Source organism: Phalangium opilio, unplaced genomic scaffold (assembly GCF_054372755.1).
Source record: "Phalangium opilio isolate 3A_F unplaced genomic scaffold, DU_Popi_V2 ptg000013l_1, whole genome shotgun sequence".
Lineage (NCBI taxonomy): Eukaryota > Metazoa > Arthropoda > Arachnida > Opiliones > Phalangiidae > Phalangium > Phalangium opilio.
Window position 1 is genome coordinate 3,701,366 of NW_028324148.1, and position 20,269 is coordinate 3,721,634.

The 20,269-nt window shown below is 34.4% G+C and overlaps 1 protein-coding gene and 2 long non-coding RNA genes across 4 annotated transcripts; all 3 read right to left on the bottom strand.

The window, feature by feature from the left end:
- Positions 1–626: 626 nt before the first annotated feature.
- Positions 627–2,583, bottom strand: LOC149707846 (uncharacterized). The gene is made up of 4 exons (XR_016381389.1): positions 2,386–2,583; positions 2,243–2,275; positions 1,609–1,686; positions 627–756 (listed from the first exon to the last, which is right to left on the bottom strand). It is a non-coding gene; the product is annotated as an uncharacterized LOC149707846 (long non-coding RNA).
- An 8,624-nt stretch (positions 2,584–11,207) lies between these two features.
- Positions 11,208–19,719, bottom strand: LOC149707847 (uncharacterized). The gene is made up of 5 exons (XM_089864992.1): positions 19,612–19,719; positions 18,240–18,509; positions 18,106–18,174; positions 11,533–11,631; positions 11,208–11,291 (listed from the first exon to the last, which is right to left on the bottom strand). Exons 1-5 carry the CDS (start codon positions 19,717–19,719, stop codon positions 11,208–11,210), a joined length of 630 nt encoding a protein of 209 aa, XP_089721118.1.
- Positions 14,753–16,173, bottom strand: LOC149707848 (uncharacterized). Of its 2 annotated transcripts, none has more exons than XR_016379937.1 (3): positions 15,650–16,173; positions 14,984–15,572; positions 14,753–14,905 (listed from the first exon to the last, which is right to left on the bottom strand). It is a non-coding gene; the product is annotated as an uncharacterized LOC149707848 (long non-coding RNA). The 2 variants fall into 2 exon arrangements; XR_016379936.1 differs by having other exon boundaries at positions 14,984–15,592.
- Positions 19,720–20,269: the final 550 nt, after the last annotated feature.

Here is a 20,269-nt window from a genome sequence, read left to right on the forward strand (position 1 = left end):
AATGATTTTAACTTTTAAAAGTGTTTAAAAAATCTGTGACTAGTTTCGAACTGTTTATTCAGTTCGGTTAGAGATTTTATTACCAATTATGAATTTAGACTCGTTGTATACTAAAGCCATGTTCACACATACGTTAGAAATCGGATAGAAGCGATTCAAAATGCATCCCGAAATTAAGTAAGAACAAAATTGATACTCGAGAAACTATTTACAAACGCGGTTTCTTGAAAATTGAAATCACTTCAGCCGCGTTTACACGAGACACTTTGAAACCGTTTTAAACCGTTTTGGAATGTACAAAAAATAATATTAAGCTGATAAAACCAGAGATCTTTCACGAGAAAATGCAAATATTATTTTTAAAAAAGTGTTAAGCCTTTCCAAAACGGTTCCAAAGTGTCTCGTGTAAACGCGGCTTCAGGGATATTTCAACTAGGATCGGACTAGTTTTAAGGATATTTTCGCTTGCCTTAGCAGACAACGCTAAAAGGAGTCCTAGCAGACAGCATTAAAAGAAATTCGTAAAGTGTGAACCGCGGCTGTTGAAATGGCATTTAATTGGTAATAAAGTGGTTTTCAAAACTAGTGTGACGAAGTTGAAACAAAGCTTTAAAAAGATTTCTACTTTAACGTATTGTAAATGAACTCACTTTATTCTTATCATGTAGCCCATAAAAATATCTTGCAATGGGTTTAGAAAGGAGAGGAATATCATAACACCAGTTGTGGTAGGGCAAATAGATCCAATAAATTGTCCTGGTAAAAATTTCCAATTTCGGTAATTATCTTGCACAAATACTTAATAGCGAAACCACTTTTATATGCTAAGGGTTTAATTTACCAAATCTAAAACCTGACAATTGTCAAATTTGCCTTTAATACAGTATTTCATAACAGTATACGGTATTCATATCATTTCGGAAAGTTGTCCCATAGCGTTTAAGGCATATTCAGTTATACTGTGGTAAAAATTACTTAATTCCCCATAGAAGATTCGAACCATCGACCTTGGGTCATCATCCCAATGCTTTAACTATCTGAGTTACTGAGGTTAATTATTGAGCAGCATCACTAACATTTTAGAGGTAACTTACTAATAGGTTATCATATCAGAATGTCAATGGTTCATTCACCGTATTCTGCTAATGGAGCCTTTCCATGTCAAATAACTCTTGACTTCAGTGCACCAGCTCATACCAATCAAAACATGGTGAATGAAACATAGCTTGCTTTACCTGAGATGATAACCTTTGTAAGTTAACTCAAGGTTGTGACTGTTGCGGCGCAATAGGCCTCAATAGCTCAGATGGTTAGAGCATTTGGGACATTGACCCAAGGTTGATGGTTCAAATCTACTCTGAGGTGTTAAGTAAGTAACTGCTAGTAGAGCCTAATCAGGTTAAATAACTGTTGACTTGAATACATATTCAAATATGCCAACTTTAATCTTTTAAATTGTGGATAACTTGAAGACAGATTTTCAATTATTAAAGATCCATTTTTTAGAGAACCATTAATTTTTTCTTCCATTTAAATGTCACTCCGTATCCCAAGTTAGCCATCTTACACGACCACTACTTTAAACATAATTATTTAATTTTTACATACCAGTGCCATGGCCTCCTAATGTAGTTAAAATCATAAGTACCAAGAACATACCAAAATGGTATAGGTCCTCTTGGAGACCTTTAAGATAAATTTGAAACTAATAATTATTCCTTGCAAATACTAGAGCTCGACATTTTCTACCATTATGAATATTTGTCTTATTTGATGTCTTTATGAACACCGGGAAATTATTCACAGGAGTTGTATAGTAAATCGCTTCAAATCAACAACTTTGTCGATAATGCATAGATAATGCCAAGATCAACCAAAAATGGATGAAGCGTTTGAATCAATCCCTAAGTTTTGCATAGAAACATTTATTTTCGAATATACTAGAAAGGAAAGCCTTTGATATATACACGTCTTATGTTTGAGAAAGATACTGTATATTTTAAAATTTGCGATTTAAATCATATTTGGTGACTTCTTGAAAAACCTACAGTTAAGACTTTGAGAAAAAAAAGGAGAGATATACGCGATTTATAGAATACTTTGAAATTTTAAACAGTAGGGGTGGACAACTATTATTCTTTCCTTTTTAAAGTAATAACAAGACTTACTTTAAAGTATTTCAAACTATCCAATACTTATGGAAATCGAAATAAAACGCTTACAACCCTTTAATCCAACTTACCAATAGTCCAATAAAATAATGCTGAAGTGAAAACTATTTGGATGAAGCAAAAAATTGGAATCTGCGTTGAATTTATTAAATAAGGCAAAAAAAACCAAAAAAACTTAAAAAACGTTTCTTTCTAACACCATAACGTTTCTTACCTCGAAAACCATTCTGCTGAGCATAAATATTCCAACACCGTAGAGTCCATTTTTATAATCCTTCCTAAGAAACGGGGTCCAGATAGCCGTTGTCTTTAAGGAATATAAACCAGATTTTAGACTACAGATTTAAGTGTTTATGAGCTTCTGGAGTTTCAAGTTGAAACATTACGGTTTTCATCCAACTTTTGTTAATTTATTTTGTTAAAAAAAATTGCCAAAATATACCATAAACCATCCATGGATTCCCAATACTAACGATTCCGTATTCTCCGTGCTCCGTTCCTCCTTATCCAACCATTGCCGAATTTTGCAATAGACCATTCCTGTAATGCCATAGGAAAGGCGAACAGCACAGGGGGCGTTTTATTAGTCTAATTCCCTCGCGCCAAGAAGCACCGCAAGCAGCAGAGTTAGTCAACTAGAATCCCGCGTGAATGCGAGCTCAGTCTGGCCTTGACTATTGGCACGAGAAAACTAGCCAAATATGGCGGCTTCTCCCTTGTGCGTTGGATTTTCTCCGAGTATTAATAGAATGGTCTATACAAGGCCAAAAAATGTGGTATTTCTAAACTCAAATACTTGAGAGCTAAATAAATTTCTGAGCAAAACGTTTTGGTTTCGGATAAAACTACTATTATTAATATTGAGCAAAATAAGCTGCCTCTTATCTTCATGGCTTATCGCCAACGTCGCTTCACTACATAATCGATCAAAATTCTAATGGCCGTGAATTTAACTTGTGCTATTGCTGAGAAAATATAATGCGTTAGGATTCACTTCCAAAGTAAAACTTTCACCACTTTTACCCCATATTTTTGACTATATACTTTTAATACCATTTCGAACTTCATATGTAAGTATTACGGTCCGCGACAATTTGGTCTCGCCACAAGGTGAATAATCTATCACCAAGGACCTAGCTTTCCAGCTTAGGAATGAGGGTATTGTGTGTCCGGTTCTCTCTAGCGAACGTCTCATCTCGAGTTTTCCTAAAACTTGATATCCCAAGGCTAGGCCGAATGTATTTACTGTAGAGTAAATGGTAGTTGAACACCCAAAGTTTTTCTCTCCTAACATTTTTTCTCGGCGCCAACTAACATCAGCCGTGGAAAGCTGGCTCTCACTAAAAAAAATCCACCCCCCTTAAAAAAGGTACGAAACTTCAATTTTTGGATTGGAGGTCGGGTCCGCTTGCGATGAGCTTCTCGGCCAATAGGGAGACGGAGATCTTATTAGACGATCGGAGTTTAAGTTACGGCGGAGCAAGTTACAAATAACGAAACGAATTTAGGGCTCTCAAAACAAACTCAGTATAATAATAATAATAATAATGTTTATTTTTCAGTAAAAAAATAAATTCCACTGAAGGCAACCAGATTAAGGACAAGTCCCATTATCGCACTGGTTGCCAAGACAGACATACAAAAATTAAATTAGAATAAATTAAATTAAAACAAAAAGAACAATTTTTAAACATGGTATCGCTTTTGTTTGAGATAACAATCAAGGTCATTTTTAAAAGTATAAATTGTCATAGAACATCTAAAAGGAAGCGCATTCCATTGTCTAATAACACGATTAAAAAAAGAGTGTAAAAAAGCATCACATCTGCATTTAGAAATATAAAAAGTTAAGCATTCATGCCTCTCGTTAATACTAATATAGTCTAAAAGGGGAAAATAATAGCATCCGTTAATGATTCTAAACAAAAAAATTAAACCAGCTTTTTGACTTAACAAATACATTGGCAAAAAATTCAATTGTTTCAAACGAGTACTATAATCCAATCTTACACGATTGCGATTCGTGGGAAAATTTATATAAGGTTGACCAAGGTAAAAGGATGTAAAATAACGCAAAACCCTCTCGATAGAATCTATATCTTTCTTTAAATAAGGTGACCAGACCTCTACACCATATTGTAGCAATGGAATAACCAGAGCATTAAAAGATATAAGCGACGCTTTCGAACGTCCAAACGTTCTACGAATCAAACCAGCTATGCGACGGGCCTTAGCAGTTATATAAATAACATGGTTAGACCACTTAAGGTCACTTGAGAATATTATACCAAGCAATTTACACTTGAAAACACGAGGCAAAGAAAAATCATTAATCATAATTTAGTACATTGCGACGCCTCGTAAAAATTATGAAAGAACACTTTTTAATACATATATCCGTGCCAGAAAAAAATAATTCTGTCTGCTTTTATTTTATCCATTATGTCGATTTAATCACCCTCTTTAAAGACGTTAGCACTCCACACGATACGCCGTTGCCATAAAAAACGTAAACACCGTGGATGAACCCTCCAAGCTTGAACTTACTCAGATAAAAAACATTAGCCCCGCCTGTTTTACTTCACTCTCCACCGCTGTGGGGCGCTGCTTCAAAAGCTCGTTCTCGGTCGTGGCCGAGATTTTAGAAATTTTATCTCTCCATTCACGCGAGCTCCGTTGTAAACTTTAAAAAGCTTAACGTCAGAACTTTCAGACACAGAGGCTACGGCAAAAAATCTTACATAGGAACTTGGTGTAAGATTGTTCTACTTGTGGTCTCGCCAATTCGGTCTCGCCGTTTTGGTCTCGGGACAATTGGGTCTCAGGACAATTGGGTCTCGGGACAATTGGGTCTCGGGACAATTGGGTCTCGGGACAATTGGGTCTCGGGACAAATGGGTCTCGGCACAAATGGTTCTCGGGACAATTGGGTCTCGGGACAAATGGGTCTCGGACCTAACCCAGCCCAACCTTGTTTGGAGGTAAGAAGATTATTTATATGAGTAATAAAAGCCCGCCTCTTACCACGATCAATTTATTAGCATTAATAGAAATATTTTGGAAAAGGTGTCAGATAATTAATAGGATAATGTTTTGGAAAAGGTGGCAGCTAATAAGTAGGATAATGTTTTGGAAAAGGTGACAGCTAATTAATAGGAGAATATTTTGGAAAAGGTGGATGCTAATTAATAGAAGAATATTTAGGAAAAGGTGGCAACGAATTATTGGAACCATTGTTTTGGAAAAGGTGGCAACGAATTATTGGGACCATTGCTTTTGAAAAGGAGGCAACTAATTGGGTAACCAATTAATCACGACACCAAACCGTCCCGAGACCAAATAATCACGATACCAAATAGTCCCGAGACAAAATAATCACGATACCAAATAGTCCCGAGACAAAATAATCACGATACCAAATAGTCCCGAGACAAAATAATCACGATACCAAATAGTCCCAAGACCAAATAGTACCGAGACCAAATCGGTGAGACCAATTAGTCTCGCGACCAAATTGGCGAGACCAATAGCCCTTTTCGCATGTTTGAGGGTAAAAGTGGGGGAAAATGCGAGGCACATGCGTGTTAGTAACAACGTGGATTAAATAGCAGACTACGGTCTTAGCCTCCGCGTAGTTCCTCCTTATTTTAGAGGCATCAACTTTGCCATTAAATCTGATCATTTTCAATACATTTTCTTGATTTTTTTCTTAGAAATTTGGAAAAAAAGTGTAATAAAATTCATTTAAGCCAGTGGTTTTTTAGTTAGTTCAATTTTGTAGCATTGTTCAAATATTTTTTTCATTTGATTCTTAAGCCTTTGCACTATGCCTGGATGCTGTGTTCAATTGATTTGTGGTAGTTGGTGGGATGCAAGAATCAGTCGTATAAAGTAAAGAGGGATGATAAAACAGAGGAAATTAAATTTCACAGAATTGTTGTGAAAAGTAGAACGAGTTATACATCGAAAATGTTGGAACTACAAAGACGGGGTTATGTAACATGCATTTCGCGGGTATCGGACCCTGGTCGGGAATCGGCGGCCCTCGCGGGGAAAGCGCTCTTTTTTGAGGGGTTGCTCTAGTGGTTTCGCCCGGCCCTGCTTGGATAGCGACATTATTTATGAAGCCGACCCTAAGCCTTGGCTATTAATGGAAATATTTTCGATATTTTCAGTTTTTAAAGCTTCAGTGTGCATGTGTTTTCTCCAGTAGGATTTAAATATAATTCCCATATTTTTACAAACCTTTTTAAGTTCCAATATTTTTAGTTTATCATAGTTTAGATTCAAATTTACTCCGTTATCCACAATCCTAACTATTTCTCCGTAGGCCGATGGCGTCGTCTGCTATTTCATCCACGACGCACGACAAGCGCATGCGTGCATAAAATTACGAAAAAGGCTATTCGGCGAGACCATATTGTCCTGTTCCGTAAGTATTATCACACTATATTACGGATCTTCGTTTGCATACACACACATATTAAATAAACTATTGAAAGCAAACAAATTCAATTTAGACCCGAAAACGTTATACGTTTCGATAGAATATTGAGTCGTACTCTTTCAAAAGGGTTGTATTATATATACTTGTGTCTCAATAAATCCTGGTTAACTTGAAAAATAATATTTTAAAAAGCACTTGGACGTGATTTACTTACAACTGCCGATATCGTCATTACATAAGTTGGGATCAAACGAATGAATAAACATATAATACTATTAAGATTCCATGTTCCTCCTCGATTTAGTTTCTGCTTTCCATAAATCAATATCACGTACACCAAAATGGTCTGAAATGCAATAATTTTTCGTTAATTTAACTAGTAAAAGTCAAAATTTAAATAGGCCTCATTTAATACGATATTGGCAAAGTTTATATCTCCTTTCTAAAGAAATAGGAAACATTTTTAAGTAAAAAGAATAAAGTGGTTTCGACTAGGCGTTGATTATCGTCCAGTAAGTCAGAACTAATCGATATATTTCCGAGCTCAATAAACGCAATATTTTGAAAATCACTTTAGAAGCTCTTGGACTCTATAAAAAGACTTTATCAGAAGTTTATAACTTCCTGCTCAGCATAAAACAAGTGTATGGATGGAAAGAAGTGAAATGTTGCCACAAACCCCTAGATACACCCTATTTTAAATGTAATTGTGTTCTTACAAGTGGTACAATATAGCCGAGCGTCAGTTCAATATTTCTTCTTATGAATAAGCTCTCTCTCCAGAATAGTGTCCTAATTTGGCTTAGAGTACCTGTATGAAACTCAATGGAACACAGATTTCTGAAAAATATCAAGTTATATTCTTTGCTACGTGTTATTACAGAAGGAATTTTTAACCTAAAAACACTTTGTTTCGACAGTCGTTTTTCACTTATGGTTTCATCTACGAAGCAACTTTTTTCGTTGTCGAATGAATCACACATATTCTTAATAATGAAAAATATTAAAAATTGATAGCTTTCGAATAGTGGTTAAATATCTCACTTTTATCACGTTAGAGCCCCTACTAACGTGCACGACACTTAGCAGAAAGTCACATGGATTATAACAATCTGGGCATTTTAGCTGAAACCTAATTAATAATACAGTAGGCCTAGTGATAGTATAGTTAATCCAGATAATAATGATGCTATGTAAGGTTCAGAATTAAGAATTTTCTGAAATCTATAGTTTCGCACAAATATATTACCTTTTTTCAAAAAACGACAGAGCAGAGTTTAAATGTCCTTCGAAGGCAACTCGGCCTGAATCAGATAGTAATATTATTTTGTCAAACATGTTAGCGACGTGAAATGACGGCTGATGTATCGAAAACATGACAATTGCATTATTCTCTTTGGCCAATCGTCGTAAAATTTTCACCACTTCTATAGCGGCGAAACTATCTAGTCCAGTTGTAGGTTCGTCGAGAAACAATATACTCGCATTTCCGACTACCTGGTATGATTGAATATCTATATATTTAGTGTCCATGAATATAAACAACAGAGAATACTTATTCAACTTAAATAATACATAATTCATTAAACGTAAGCCCGGTTTCGGGTTATGCACAAAATGTAACTATTAGCGAAATCTATTGGAGCTCTACAACAACTGGAGACCCGTACGCAAATACCCCAACAGATTATTCTTTGAAGCCGGGTCTCCTATTGTTAAGGCTCCATGAGAGTTGCCCCGTGTAGTAAAAAAAATTCGTCATGAATCTTTTAAAAACTGATTATCTTTACCTTCGAATACAAAATTGCATGCAACTTTTAATTTAAAGGAAAAGTTCAGATATCATAATGTTATGCTTTAAAAGAACGTTCTTTTTCTAAATATAAAATGAAAAATGTATCTCTTATTACAAAATAATTGGCATTTAAATAGCCTTAAAGCTGTGGACCACTGCGTCGAAATTGGTCTAGTACCATCCTCTAAATGGAACCACTTACCCCTAAAGAGATTGGTTGAATAGACCGATAAAATATTCGCCTACTAGTTGTTTTTATTGCAATACGCACCGTCTCGAGAGTCGAGAGGATCAAAAGTGGGGTCCATCATGATTGGTCGGAACATGTAGTCAACTTAGTAGAGCGTTGAATAATAACGCCACGACTAGTTGGCCGTCAAAAACAACGTTTTCCGGTCAGGCAGGGAAATATTTTAAATCTTTTCTGCACAAGCTCAAGCTCGGCCATTTACATGACTGCTTGTAGCTTCGCTTGTTCCTTGGTTTGGTTTTTTACAAGCTCAATCCGCAACCAAAACGAATTTGGTTTTTTCTAGCAAGCTAACAAAAAAAGCTAACGCCATCAATGAAATTTCCGTTTCTAATCATTTTGACAAAATTTTAACTGGATATTAGGCCTCTTTGAAATGGCAAATGTACCGAATTGACGTTATGAATATCAAACACATATTTGAATAATTAGGTCAAACACATATTTATAAAATTAGGCTTAGCAAAAGTTTGAAAAATTAGGCTTAAGAAAAGTTTGAAACATTAGGCTTAAGAAAAGTTTGAAACATTAGGCTTAAGAAAAGTTTGAAACATTAGGCTTAAGAAAAGTTTGAAACATTAGGCTTAAGAAAAGTTTGAAACATTAGGCCTAACAAAAATCTGAAAAATTTCAAGTTATATCTTCAAATATATTTTTAAAAGCATGTAAATCAAAATGCTTGAAGCTTGCGCTTGAGCCTGTAAAAACGGAAATAAAATAATCTCGAGCTCTGTCACTACTCACTAGCAAAAAGTTCACGCACAAGCAGATTTTTAGAAACCATGTAAATCAGCCTTTACAGGCTGAGAGAGATAAGGATAAAAGCTGATTTACATGGTTTCTAAAAATTTGCTTGTGCGTGAACTTTTCGCTAGTGACAGAGCTCAAGATTTTTTTATTTATGTTTTTACAGGCTCAAGCGCAAGCTTCAAGCATTTCGATTTACATGTTTTTAAAAATATATTTTAAGACATAAATTGAAATTGTTCAGATTTTCGTTAAAGGGATAGAATCAATGTTTTCCGACTAGTACAAGATGAGGGCAGTTTTAGGTAAAAAAATATGCCTAAAATTATGTGTGCCAAAAAAATCGAATTAAAACGTTTAAAATTAAGAACAGTACGTTAGATATTTTGAAATTCAAACTAACCGCGAAATACCGCCCAACTTGTTTTTCACCCAATGACGATGCAAATGTCTCTTGATTCATTGGTTGTTTGGAAATAGGAGAATGAAGGGAGCTCTAGCTTTTCACCGTCACTATAACTGGAGGGAGCGGCGCATATTTGAAAAGACCGTTGTAAACATAATTCTGATTTTTCATGTTTATTATCCTTTGTTCTCTTAACTCTCGGTTACGTTGTAGAGTAAGGATGATAGAGATTTGTCAAAATTGTTACAGGTAATGTCCAAAACACCACATTTTTGCACTATTTTGGCAAAGGCTTAGCTTCCATGTATAATAATAGTATGACCATATTTTAGCCTAATGGCCCTAATCTAAGCTTTAACATATTTTTAATTGTAATTAAACATAGTAAAACTATTACTTTGAACACCAAAATTACAGTGAAACTATTTACCTTCCTTTATAACTTTCAAAGCATCCCCGTATCGAAATGAGTTATATTAATTTGTCGAAAATGCAGAATAGTATGAAAACTACTTTTAGGAGTAAATCTACTGTACCTCCGAGCGAGAGGAAAGTCGCAGGAGTAATTTAGTTTTTTCGCTCGTGTTTTTGCAAACGCCTGTAGAGGGGGCAGTGATCGGAGCGGCGCCGAAAACTAATACTTTTAAAAATTAATTAAAAATAGTTAAGTTATTAAAACTATCAATATCTATATATTTTTGAAAACGTAATTTTAGGTTCTATCTGATTTAAAAAAATGAAAGCTTTTCATTAGTAGTCAAAAGATTGATTCTATCCCTTTAAGCCTAATGTTTCAAACTTTTCTTAAGCCTAGTTTTTCAAACTTTTCATAAGCCTAATTTTCAAACTTTTCTTAAGCCTAATTTTTCAAACTTTATTTAAGCCTAATTTTTCAAACTTTTGTTCAGACTAATTTTATAAATATGTGTTTGGCCTAATTATTCAAATATGTGTTTTATATTGTTGTTATGATATCAAAGACCAACCTTTTTGATAAAAAAATACCTCTGCTGGCTTTGGGCGTACGTTTCGATTTAAAATTAAGATTAGCGTATTCCAAAATAAAGTTGTTCATCCATACGTCAATTCAGTACATTTGCCATTTCAAAGAGGCCAGGTATGTAACTAATATCCAGTTTAGATTTAGTCAAAATATTTTATTGATGGCGGTAGCTTTTTTTGTCTCTTGCTAGAAAAAAACCAAAGTTTTGTTTGCGGATTGAGCTTGATTAAAACCAAACCAAGGAACAAGCGAAGCTACAAGCAGTCATGTAAATTGCCGAGCTTGAGCTTGAGGAGAAAAGATTTAAAATAGTTCAAGCAAAATCCTGTTTTTACGAGCTACAATCGTGTATGTAAATGAGCCTTAAGGTATGGCATAGCCCATTCGATCACGAGCGTAAGTGGTTCCATTTAGCAGCCGCCATGAAACCCATGTCGGTGCCGTAGTCCTCATTTTTAAGACCAATTAAATGCTAATTATTTTGTAATAAGAGATTTTTTTTATATATTTTTCCATTTATATTTAGAAAATGACCGTTCTTTTAAGGTTATGATATCTGTACTTTTCCTTAAAGCATCAATTTGTTTTCATGGAAAGTCATACATAGACTATACTACTGAACTACATATGTTTCAATGATTGTAATGGAAACAAGCTTTCGAAGATTTTAAGTGAAATAATAAAATATAAAAAACGACAAAAACAACGCTTACTTCAGCAGCTATAGCCAGTTTTTTTCGTTCTCCACCAGAAATGACTTTGTCCAACCCAATTTCTCCTATCAAACTGCTTTGACAAGCGTCCAAAGCCATCTACAATTAAAACCAATTTATTACACTATTTAAGAAGAGACCTAAAGTTACAAGTAACTGTTTTTTTTTCCTTTTACTTTAAAATAATTTTTTCATTAAATGGTTACTGATACATCATGTAGTTTAAAAGTGTATTTTATTCTAAAAAGGTTTTCATGAGAGTTTTCGACCGCAGTCTTCCTCTCGCCATTTTTATCTTTCTAATGTTAAGATTCCTTTGTTATATAACATGCCTTTTTTACAGTGCAACCGGCAGTGAAAATACCCAATTGTTCATGTCTCTTTTTCACTCTTTTACATTAAATACTTCACACCCATTTATCTTTACCGAACCGTGCTCTAAATTTAAACTAATTCTATCTCTTCTTACATAAAGCATCTCTTTTACCAATTAGTTTCCGGACACAAAAAACGTATTGAATCCCAATCAGTTTTTTTGTTCAATTTGACGTTTTTTGGCGACATTTTGCTTGTCTTATGCATTTCTTGTTATGATCACTTGAAATTTATATATAACTACGGTTTTTCCCTTTCATCTAAATTGTGTTTTCTTTTAATTAGTTGTTATTACAGTGTATTCAGTATTAATGGCCTACACAGAAAAAAGTGTTTAGGTTTGCAACATCTGAACATGTTATAAAGTTAAACATTGGTGTGAGGTAATGTTTATTTCTTCAATGTTGATGTCTAATTACATCTCTGTTTCTTTAAGGATCCTTAAAATGTGTTCCAAATAGAAACACTTCATATTTTATCACGTTTAAGAGGTAAACACAGAATAATCTTAACACCAAGCTAAACATCAACGCTTGCCAGGTGTTTTTTAATGTAACATGTTTTTAATACGTTGGTATATAGTTTAAATTTTTTAAATCTTTATTTTTTTAAGAATTATAATATTTTAGAAAAACAATGAAAAAGTGGAGGTATATTTTACCACAAGGTGAATAATCTAACACCTTGTGACTATATTCAAAATGTAAGCCGCAATGACTTTCATTTTATATAGAGAAAAGGTCTACCTTTACTCAAATTTTGAGCAAAATATATATTTAAAGTGATGGTTTGACATGAAGGATAATTAAGCTTTCTTGGCTTTCATCATAGAACAACATTTCCAACAGGTCGGCTAGATTTGTTTAAATAGGTATATTCCCAATGCGCAGAATTCCATTGGACCGAATCCCGCCAAAGTTTCTAATGAATTTAGCCCAACCGCGTGTTTGGTATTTACAATTCAAACGACGCTATTTGTCGAATTAAGCGACCCCAAAAGTGCTAGCATTTTCAATACATTCGTACTGCCTTGGAAGCGCCACTATTTGACGACTGTGTAACAAGATGATAATAAACCAGATGTCCCCTGCCATAAAAGTTTTGCCTTTGCTAGCTAAATTTATTGTAAGGTGACCGCGGTCTATATACTTTACGGTTTATATATTCTTTTACTTCATTATACTTTCTTTTAAATATCAAATATCATTCCAATTATGACTAAAAATAATCTATCTTGATTTTGGGTTATAGATTATGAAACAAGTAAATAACCAACTTCTGTCCTATGAACTGGAACAATTTTGTTGATATTGATGATGCAAACCTAATATTGGTGGGATAATTGATGCGTTTGGGCACTAAAATTATTCATTGATTGCACGCTTATAGCAATATGCAACAAGCGCTTAGAATTAGCCCCGAGTCATGTTCTCTTGAAACTTGACACAATAGAAATGAAGTAATTTGCATAAGCCCTAAAGAACAACGCTAGACGTGACACGGAAACGGACGTTGGAGATAAAGAACAGAGAAAATCGTACTGAATAGAAGGCAGGCCCGATATATATTGCCGCTAAAAACAACCTTATTTCTTTTTGTTTATGACGTACTAAGCGCTAATTAATCAGAGAAGCCGGAACCGAAAAAACTTGCAAAAATCTCATAATATTTGTGCCAAAAAAGTTAATTTAAAAACAATTTTATATATTTTTGCGATGACGAAAGTAAATTCGTACTGCGCAGTCTCGCATGACGTTACGTCCTTCGCTTATGTCAGACGAGGGTGGGAAATGTGAATTTTTTTTTAAACTGGACTAAATTACCTGGTTCATGACCATTGACCAGGGCACGTCGTCTGCTAAACTAGAGAAGTATATCATTAAAATATTGGAGTTAATGTATGGACTCTAGTCATCCTTGAATTATCTTAGTGATCCCGAGGACCACTGACAACCTCCAATTTAATTTTTAAACTGGACTAGTAAATTTTTAAACTGGTCATTTGCCCTGTGCCACAGCCTTATTTCCCACGCTCTGGCGGACTATGGGTGCAATTCGTCGCTACAATGATACTACAAGCCCAACTACAATGAAAAGATCAATGTGTTGGAACGTGTCTCTCAACCTAGATCCAACGCAAAAGCTTTGAGTTTAATACATTTGCTAGATCGTGGGGATATAGGTATCCCAGAAATTATTTGACGAACATTTTAATTGATATTTCAGATTTTGTAAAGGAAGCAATGCACTTCATTTTGAAACGTTGTTCATTGATGATACTTGTACATTTCATTCTACCATATTTTGCGAAGGCTTTAAAATGTAAATACATTTTACCCACACTGTGATAAATGCCTTTTTAAAAACAAACTTGTCTTTTGCATTTTATTGTGTCCTTTTATTTAAGTCAGCTGCTACTTTAACCGTTTCCTTGCAAGCTTTCAACAATTTCCCATGGTTTTGAATTTTCCGCCAGTTTAAAACCTTAGAAAAGCGACATCTAGCGCCATTTGTGAAATCCTAACTGCCCCTCCCCTTTTATTCATATTGCAAGGCCTAGTATTATAGAAGACAGTGCACACTGCACAAATATAATTTGTGGTCCCTGCCCATAACCCACTCGATCACGCGTAACAAGACGCAAGATGCAGAGCAGCGTCCGTGAGCATGGATCAAGTGGGCTATGCCCTGCCTGGCCAAATTTAATAACGATAGTGTGTTGCAAATTTATCCAAAAATTTATATTAACACACTATAAATCCCTTTTAACTTTTCTCAAGTAACTTTAGAATATGCACTAAAATGAGCATTATATAAATAATTAAAAATTTAATTGTTACCTAATAAAAATGATTGGAAGAGCCACAATCTATCATTTATTTTACCAACAATTTAAACAAAAAACTGGTCTTCATAGCGGTTACCGTTGGCTGGTGGAGCCAGTCTAGAAACCTTCTGCGTAGTTTGAATTAATCTACATTAAACATCAAAAATGTATCTAATTTTAAGAAAAAGGTTTATTCTAAATAGCGGTTATCGTTGGCTAATAAATAGTAACTAAAAATGTAACTGTTACCTAATAAAAATGATTGCAAGAGCAGGAATAAAAAATATTGGTTGGTTTGTTGACAGGGTTTAGTTATCGTGTGATTCAATCTATCAATTATTATTTTACAACTAATTTAAACAAACAAAATCGGAGAGCTGACAGTGGTGCGGATATAAGCACCGGAGTGAAACGGTCTTACGTAACCTTTCGTTGGTCGTTTGCACCAGATATAATCTCTGTAGTTTTTATCGTTGGCAAACTGGCCATTGTTTATTGTTTTCTTAGGTAACGTTAGATTAAACGCTTTAGACTCACCCAGTGAGTCAGGCCTCCTTGTGTTACACTTGAGGCCTCTTAGTCTGTAAACTATGTATTATTCCTAATTAACTTAATGTTCATTTTATGGAGAAGCTGAAGTTGTAGATTTTCATTTGATACATTCAGAGTAACGTTATTTTAACCTTCAATACCTTTTTGTTTATACTTGAGTAGCACAGTTTTTAGAATAAGGATGATGTCAGTTTGTAAATCTCGTTAATTGAGTTCCTCATAAGAGAAGGTGTGAAGTTTAAATCACTTGACAGACACTGGAGGTGGCAACGTTGAGTAGCAGACTCTTAATGGGTTTTTAAGAAACTGGGATACATTTAAATTGAAATTCCAAATTATAATTAAATACTTTTTGTTTGATACCTTGATATTAACGTAATCAATCCTTGAATACGTTAATTTCGTTTTACTTAAGTGGAGTTTCGCATTTCTTACTCCTGTTATCGTTGAGTTGTTGATTTAATTTTATAATTATCTTTCAGCAATTCAAATGGAGCCTTAAATTTTTCATATTAACTTTAATTAAACCATGAGTATGTTGATTGCGTTTGTCATTAATGGTATCGCCGGAATTAAGTTGCATTTAAACACCTGATTAAACTATCATCCGTTAAGCCTCAGACTTTGCCAAATTGCCATAAGCAGAAGCAGGCGACCCTCTAGACGGAATTTGCAGTCTATTTATGATATCTCATGTTGCCCTCTATTGGATCTCAACACAACTATCGTTAAATTTATTACTTAAATAATATAATTTTTTTTAAATATTATAATCATATTAGCTAATTATAATTATTTAACTCTAAATGAGTATGTTTCATTGATTTAAATAACATTGCTAAAAATAATTGGGCGCCCGTCAGGCAGGCAGCCTACGTAAAATTCTCTCTACCCTCTCTCTCTCTCTCTCTCTCGTCTCCGGAGCTAGTTGCGGGCGTCGGGGAGGGGGGTCCTGATCCTTCTTCCTCTCTCGAGTCTCTTCTCTTGACTCTAACTTAACTCGAGAATTATAATAACCGAGCGATTGGTTAGGTCACGCGCCTTCACTGGCGTGTAGTATGGATCAGGACGTCGCAGGTTCGCCTCCCGGTACCGACAGAAAAATAATTTCAATTGAAATAAAATACGTTACGCCACCTATGAGGTGTAACGTGAACTACGGGTGAATTTCGAGTTGAAAATTCGCGGGAAATTTAAAATTCGAAATGTTCATTTATGACAATTCATCAGGTCACAACATTTCCAGCCAGCCGACCAGCAGAGGTCGGAACAATAGTTTTGAAGCTCTAAAGAGCGGCAAAACTAAAAAGGACCTCTGTAATTTTTCAACACCGTGTGATACACAAAAAGTGAAAATTGGACTTCGGTTAAGCGTTTAACAAAAGCACTTTCGTCCAATAAAGCCTTTTTGTTCAAAATCAGGTTAGGTTAGTAATATTTTATAAATCATTTAGCATTGTTTAGCCTTTTCCAAAATATTGATGTTTATCTTCATTGACTTCTCAAATAATATGCCTTTTCCAAAAAGTTGCTGTTCGGTTAGGTTTGGTTTTGATAGGAGGACGCCTCGTCCTCTTTGGGGCGGTTAATGCCGGTTATACACTTCAAGTACAGTAAAACGGCTGGCTTAAAGTATTTTCATAATGAATATAACATAAAAAATAAATAAATATTAGCAATTGATTTTATTATGTCATATATTGCTGATTTATTACTATTTTGTAAATTAAAATAGTAGATAAATACAAATATCTAGGCCTATACTTTGATAAACACCTTACCTGGGACAGTCATGTTAATATAACCAGCTCAAAATTAGCCCGAGTGAATGGATTACTTTACCATTGTAGAAAAATGGTACCCAGAAATGTTCTAATTGAAATCTACCACGCATTATTTAATTCGGTGTTATCTTATGGAATACAATTCTGGGGCAACACAACAAAATTTAATCAAAATAGTATACATATCCTACAAAAAAGGGCAATTAGATCAATATATAACTTATCATTTAGAGACCATACCCAAGAGTACTTTAATAGGGCAAAAATTCTAAACATACAAGAGAGTATACAGTATAATAGCTTATGTTTCATATACACAAACATTAAGCGGGAAAATAGACATACTAGATCACTAGAGCTATTAGATTTACCTAAATGTAACACTTCAAAAAATTCACGTCTATCTTTTATACGGGAATAAAATTATATAACACAATATCACCAGAAATTCAAGCAAAACCAACTTTAACCAGATTTAAAAAGACTATAAAATCACTAATATTAGAAAAAAATAACAAAACCTTTACTTTTTTATTTAATTTGATTTTATAAAGCCACCTTTGGCATAACCCAATATTAATTTTTTTTTATATAATACTATGCCACTGTTCAATTTTAAGTGCATATAACATATATTCATTAATTTTATTCATGAATCTTTAACACTAATTATTATAAGTAACCATTGTTAAATCTATTTTTATTTTGATTAAATTAAATTGTTATATTAAATTAAACAGATAGGCACGGGGCTTACACGTCACAATGTGACTTAGCCCCGTGGTCAACTGTATATGTAGTGAAAAGTAAAAAATAATCATTTTGAATTGACCTATAAAAATATTCATTTTTCTGAAGGTCATGACTCATGACCTTCAGTAAAATGAATATTTTTATAGATCTCATGAGAAGGGCAATTACATTAAGTGTTTAGTATTAAGTACAATACTCAAAATAAAATGAGAATCCGCATGGGACATTTTTTGTAATCTTTAAATTGAACAAGAAAAAAATGCTAACGAGCCTGGAACATACCTTTGACAAAAGTCTATCAATTTCTAATTCCAAATCTTTGTTAACTTCAAATTCATGCCTTAGTAGAACCTATAAGGCAAAAGAAAAATTCTACCCTGAAACATTAAATATGAAGATTTTAATATAAAACCAACCTGATAAGTCAGAAACTCTCTGACTGTCATATACGAAAACGTTTCAGGAAATTGCTCCACAAAGACTATTCTTTTAGAAAAAATAGTTCCGTTAACTTTTATTTCTCCCGACATGACAAACTGAGAGGGTAGTCTGCCGCTCAATGCTTCCAAAAGTGTCGTTTTACCAGCGCCACTATTGCCCATCAAAGCCACAATTTGTCCAGATTTAGCTTCACCAGAGACTATGTAAAATTTTGCATTTGAAAGCGATCGTTTCTTTCTTTTTTTCTTTATTTTCGTAGTGCAAGAGACTCTAGCTGCCAGATAACTTTTGGCATGGACCATTCCATAATTGAAGAGAAATCAATACGAAGGGGATCGGCCTCAATATTAGGCGAGTTCCCTCCCGCCAAGAGGCAGCTCTAGATTGAGCTCGCTTTTGCTACACGCGGGAGGGTACTCGACTCAGTCTCAGTCTCAGTCTGCCGCTTGCGGTGCTTCTTGGTGCGAGGGAACTAGCCTAATACCCAGGCCTCCCTTGTTCTAATTGCTTTTCCTAAGGCATTAAAGAAAGGCATTAAGGGAATGGTCTATTGGGAAAGAAAGGCATTAAGGGAATGGTCTATTGGGAAAGAAAGAGTTTATATAGCTAAAACAATTAAGCCGAGTTTGTTGTAAAAAAGGTTTGTTTAATTAAAAAAGTTATCATGTAGATATTTCATGTGGGTCGTTCCGAAGATTAATGTTTAGTTTTTACATAGACCGCTTACATCCGGTTTTCATTTTCTTAAAACACCCGGGAAACGTCGGGTAGTTTACCTAGTTCGTAATAATATAAAGCATCCAAGAAAAAGAGGCAAACGTGGGGAGTAGGACAGAACTTGCAGCGCCATGCCCCCCTCCACTTTTATAACGATTGTGAAAAAGATATGTAACAAATATGGGTTGCAAAGGGAGCACCAAAGCAGATAAAAAATTAATATTGTGATATTTCCTCTCATTTATCTAAAATAGCTCTAAGAATATCAATTGCTTAAATATAGAATTTAAGTCAAAAAAACCATGATGTTTTTCCATTAGCGAGGTAAAACTTCTCCAAGCATAGGTGTTTGAAATGTTTTCATAAAACTTGAACGTAATACCGTATGGCACTAGTAAGTGCAGTGCATATATTTTTGGACATTGAGGTACTTTTACACCAGTGCAATTATACACGTAAATATTCCTTAGTGCTCAGAAACCAGACTGCAATTGTGCCATTAATCTAGAGGGCCGGTAGGCCCTTCTAGATAAGATCCCACACCCTCCAGTAATGTTAAATGAAAATTCACAGTTTTTAGCTGATTTTCCCTTAGAAGTACAGTCAATCTAGCTCAAAAAAGGGCCTTACCCGGAACAAATCGCGATAATTTTGAAATTGGGGACTTTTATAGAACTTGAAGCGCTCATTCACATGGTGCAATCTCCCCCAATCATCAACTTGAGGAAAATCCGCCATCTTGAAAAATGGCCGACAAAATTACTAAAGTGCTACGTAACTTTGGCTGTAATTATCGGATTGAATCACAAAAAATCTTATAGTGTAGCTTAAGACATTCCACACGATTTACCTTATATTCATTTTTAGCGTTAAACCAACCGGAAGCCGGCAAACCTGCATTAAAACCGGCTAAATTGATAAATTTCGTGAAATGCAAAGTTTCTACCGAAAGAAATTAAAGATTTCTTTAAAATTTCGCTGTTCAAATAGTAGGAAGCGCTCTTCTAAGACTTTTTGTCTATCCTACGATTAAAGAGGGCTAAAAGTGTCCACCATCTTGAAAAATGGCTGCCCAATTACGCTAAAATAATCATAACTCGTGATCTAATCATCCAATTCACACGTTTCATACCTCAAATTGTTTGTTATAATATTTCCTAAAGTTTTACTTCTAAGAGTTTTGGTCATTATTTGCACCGTTGTTTAATTATAATTGATATTTTAAATAATATAACTAATTTTCATAATAACAAATTGTTTTAAATAAATAATTTACTTTGAAATGAAT

What these genes read in the sequence shown, in the direction of transcription:
- LOC149707847 (XM_089864992.1), bottom strand. Translation starts at nt 19,719, where the DNA reads ATGGCGGATTTTCCTCAAGTTGATGATTGGGGGAGATTGCACCATGTG. An exon ending in TTGATAGACTTTTGTCAAAG is followed by an intron (nt 11,632 to 18,105) that starts GTATGTTCCAGG and finishes TTTTAATTGTAG; the next exon opens with ATGGCTTTGGACGCTTGTCA. An exon ending in AACTGGCTATAGCTGCTGAA is followed by an intron (nt 11,292 to 11,532) that starts GTAAGCGTTGTT and finishes CAAAATAATTAG; the next exon opens with CATTTAATTGGTCTTAAAAA.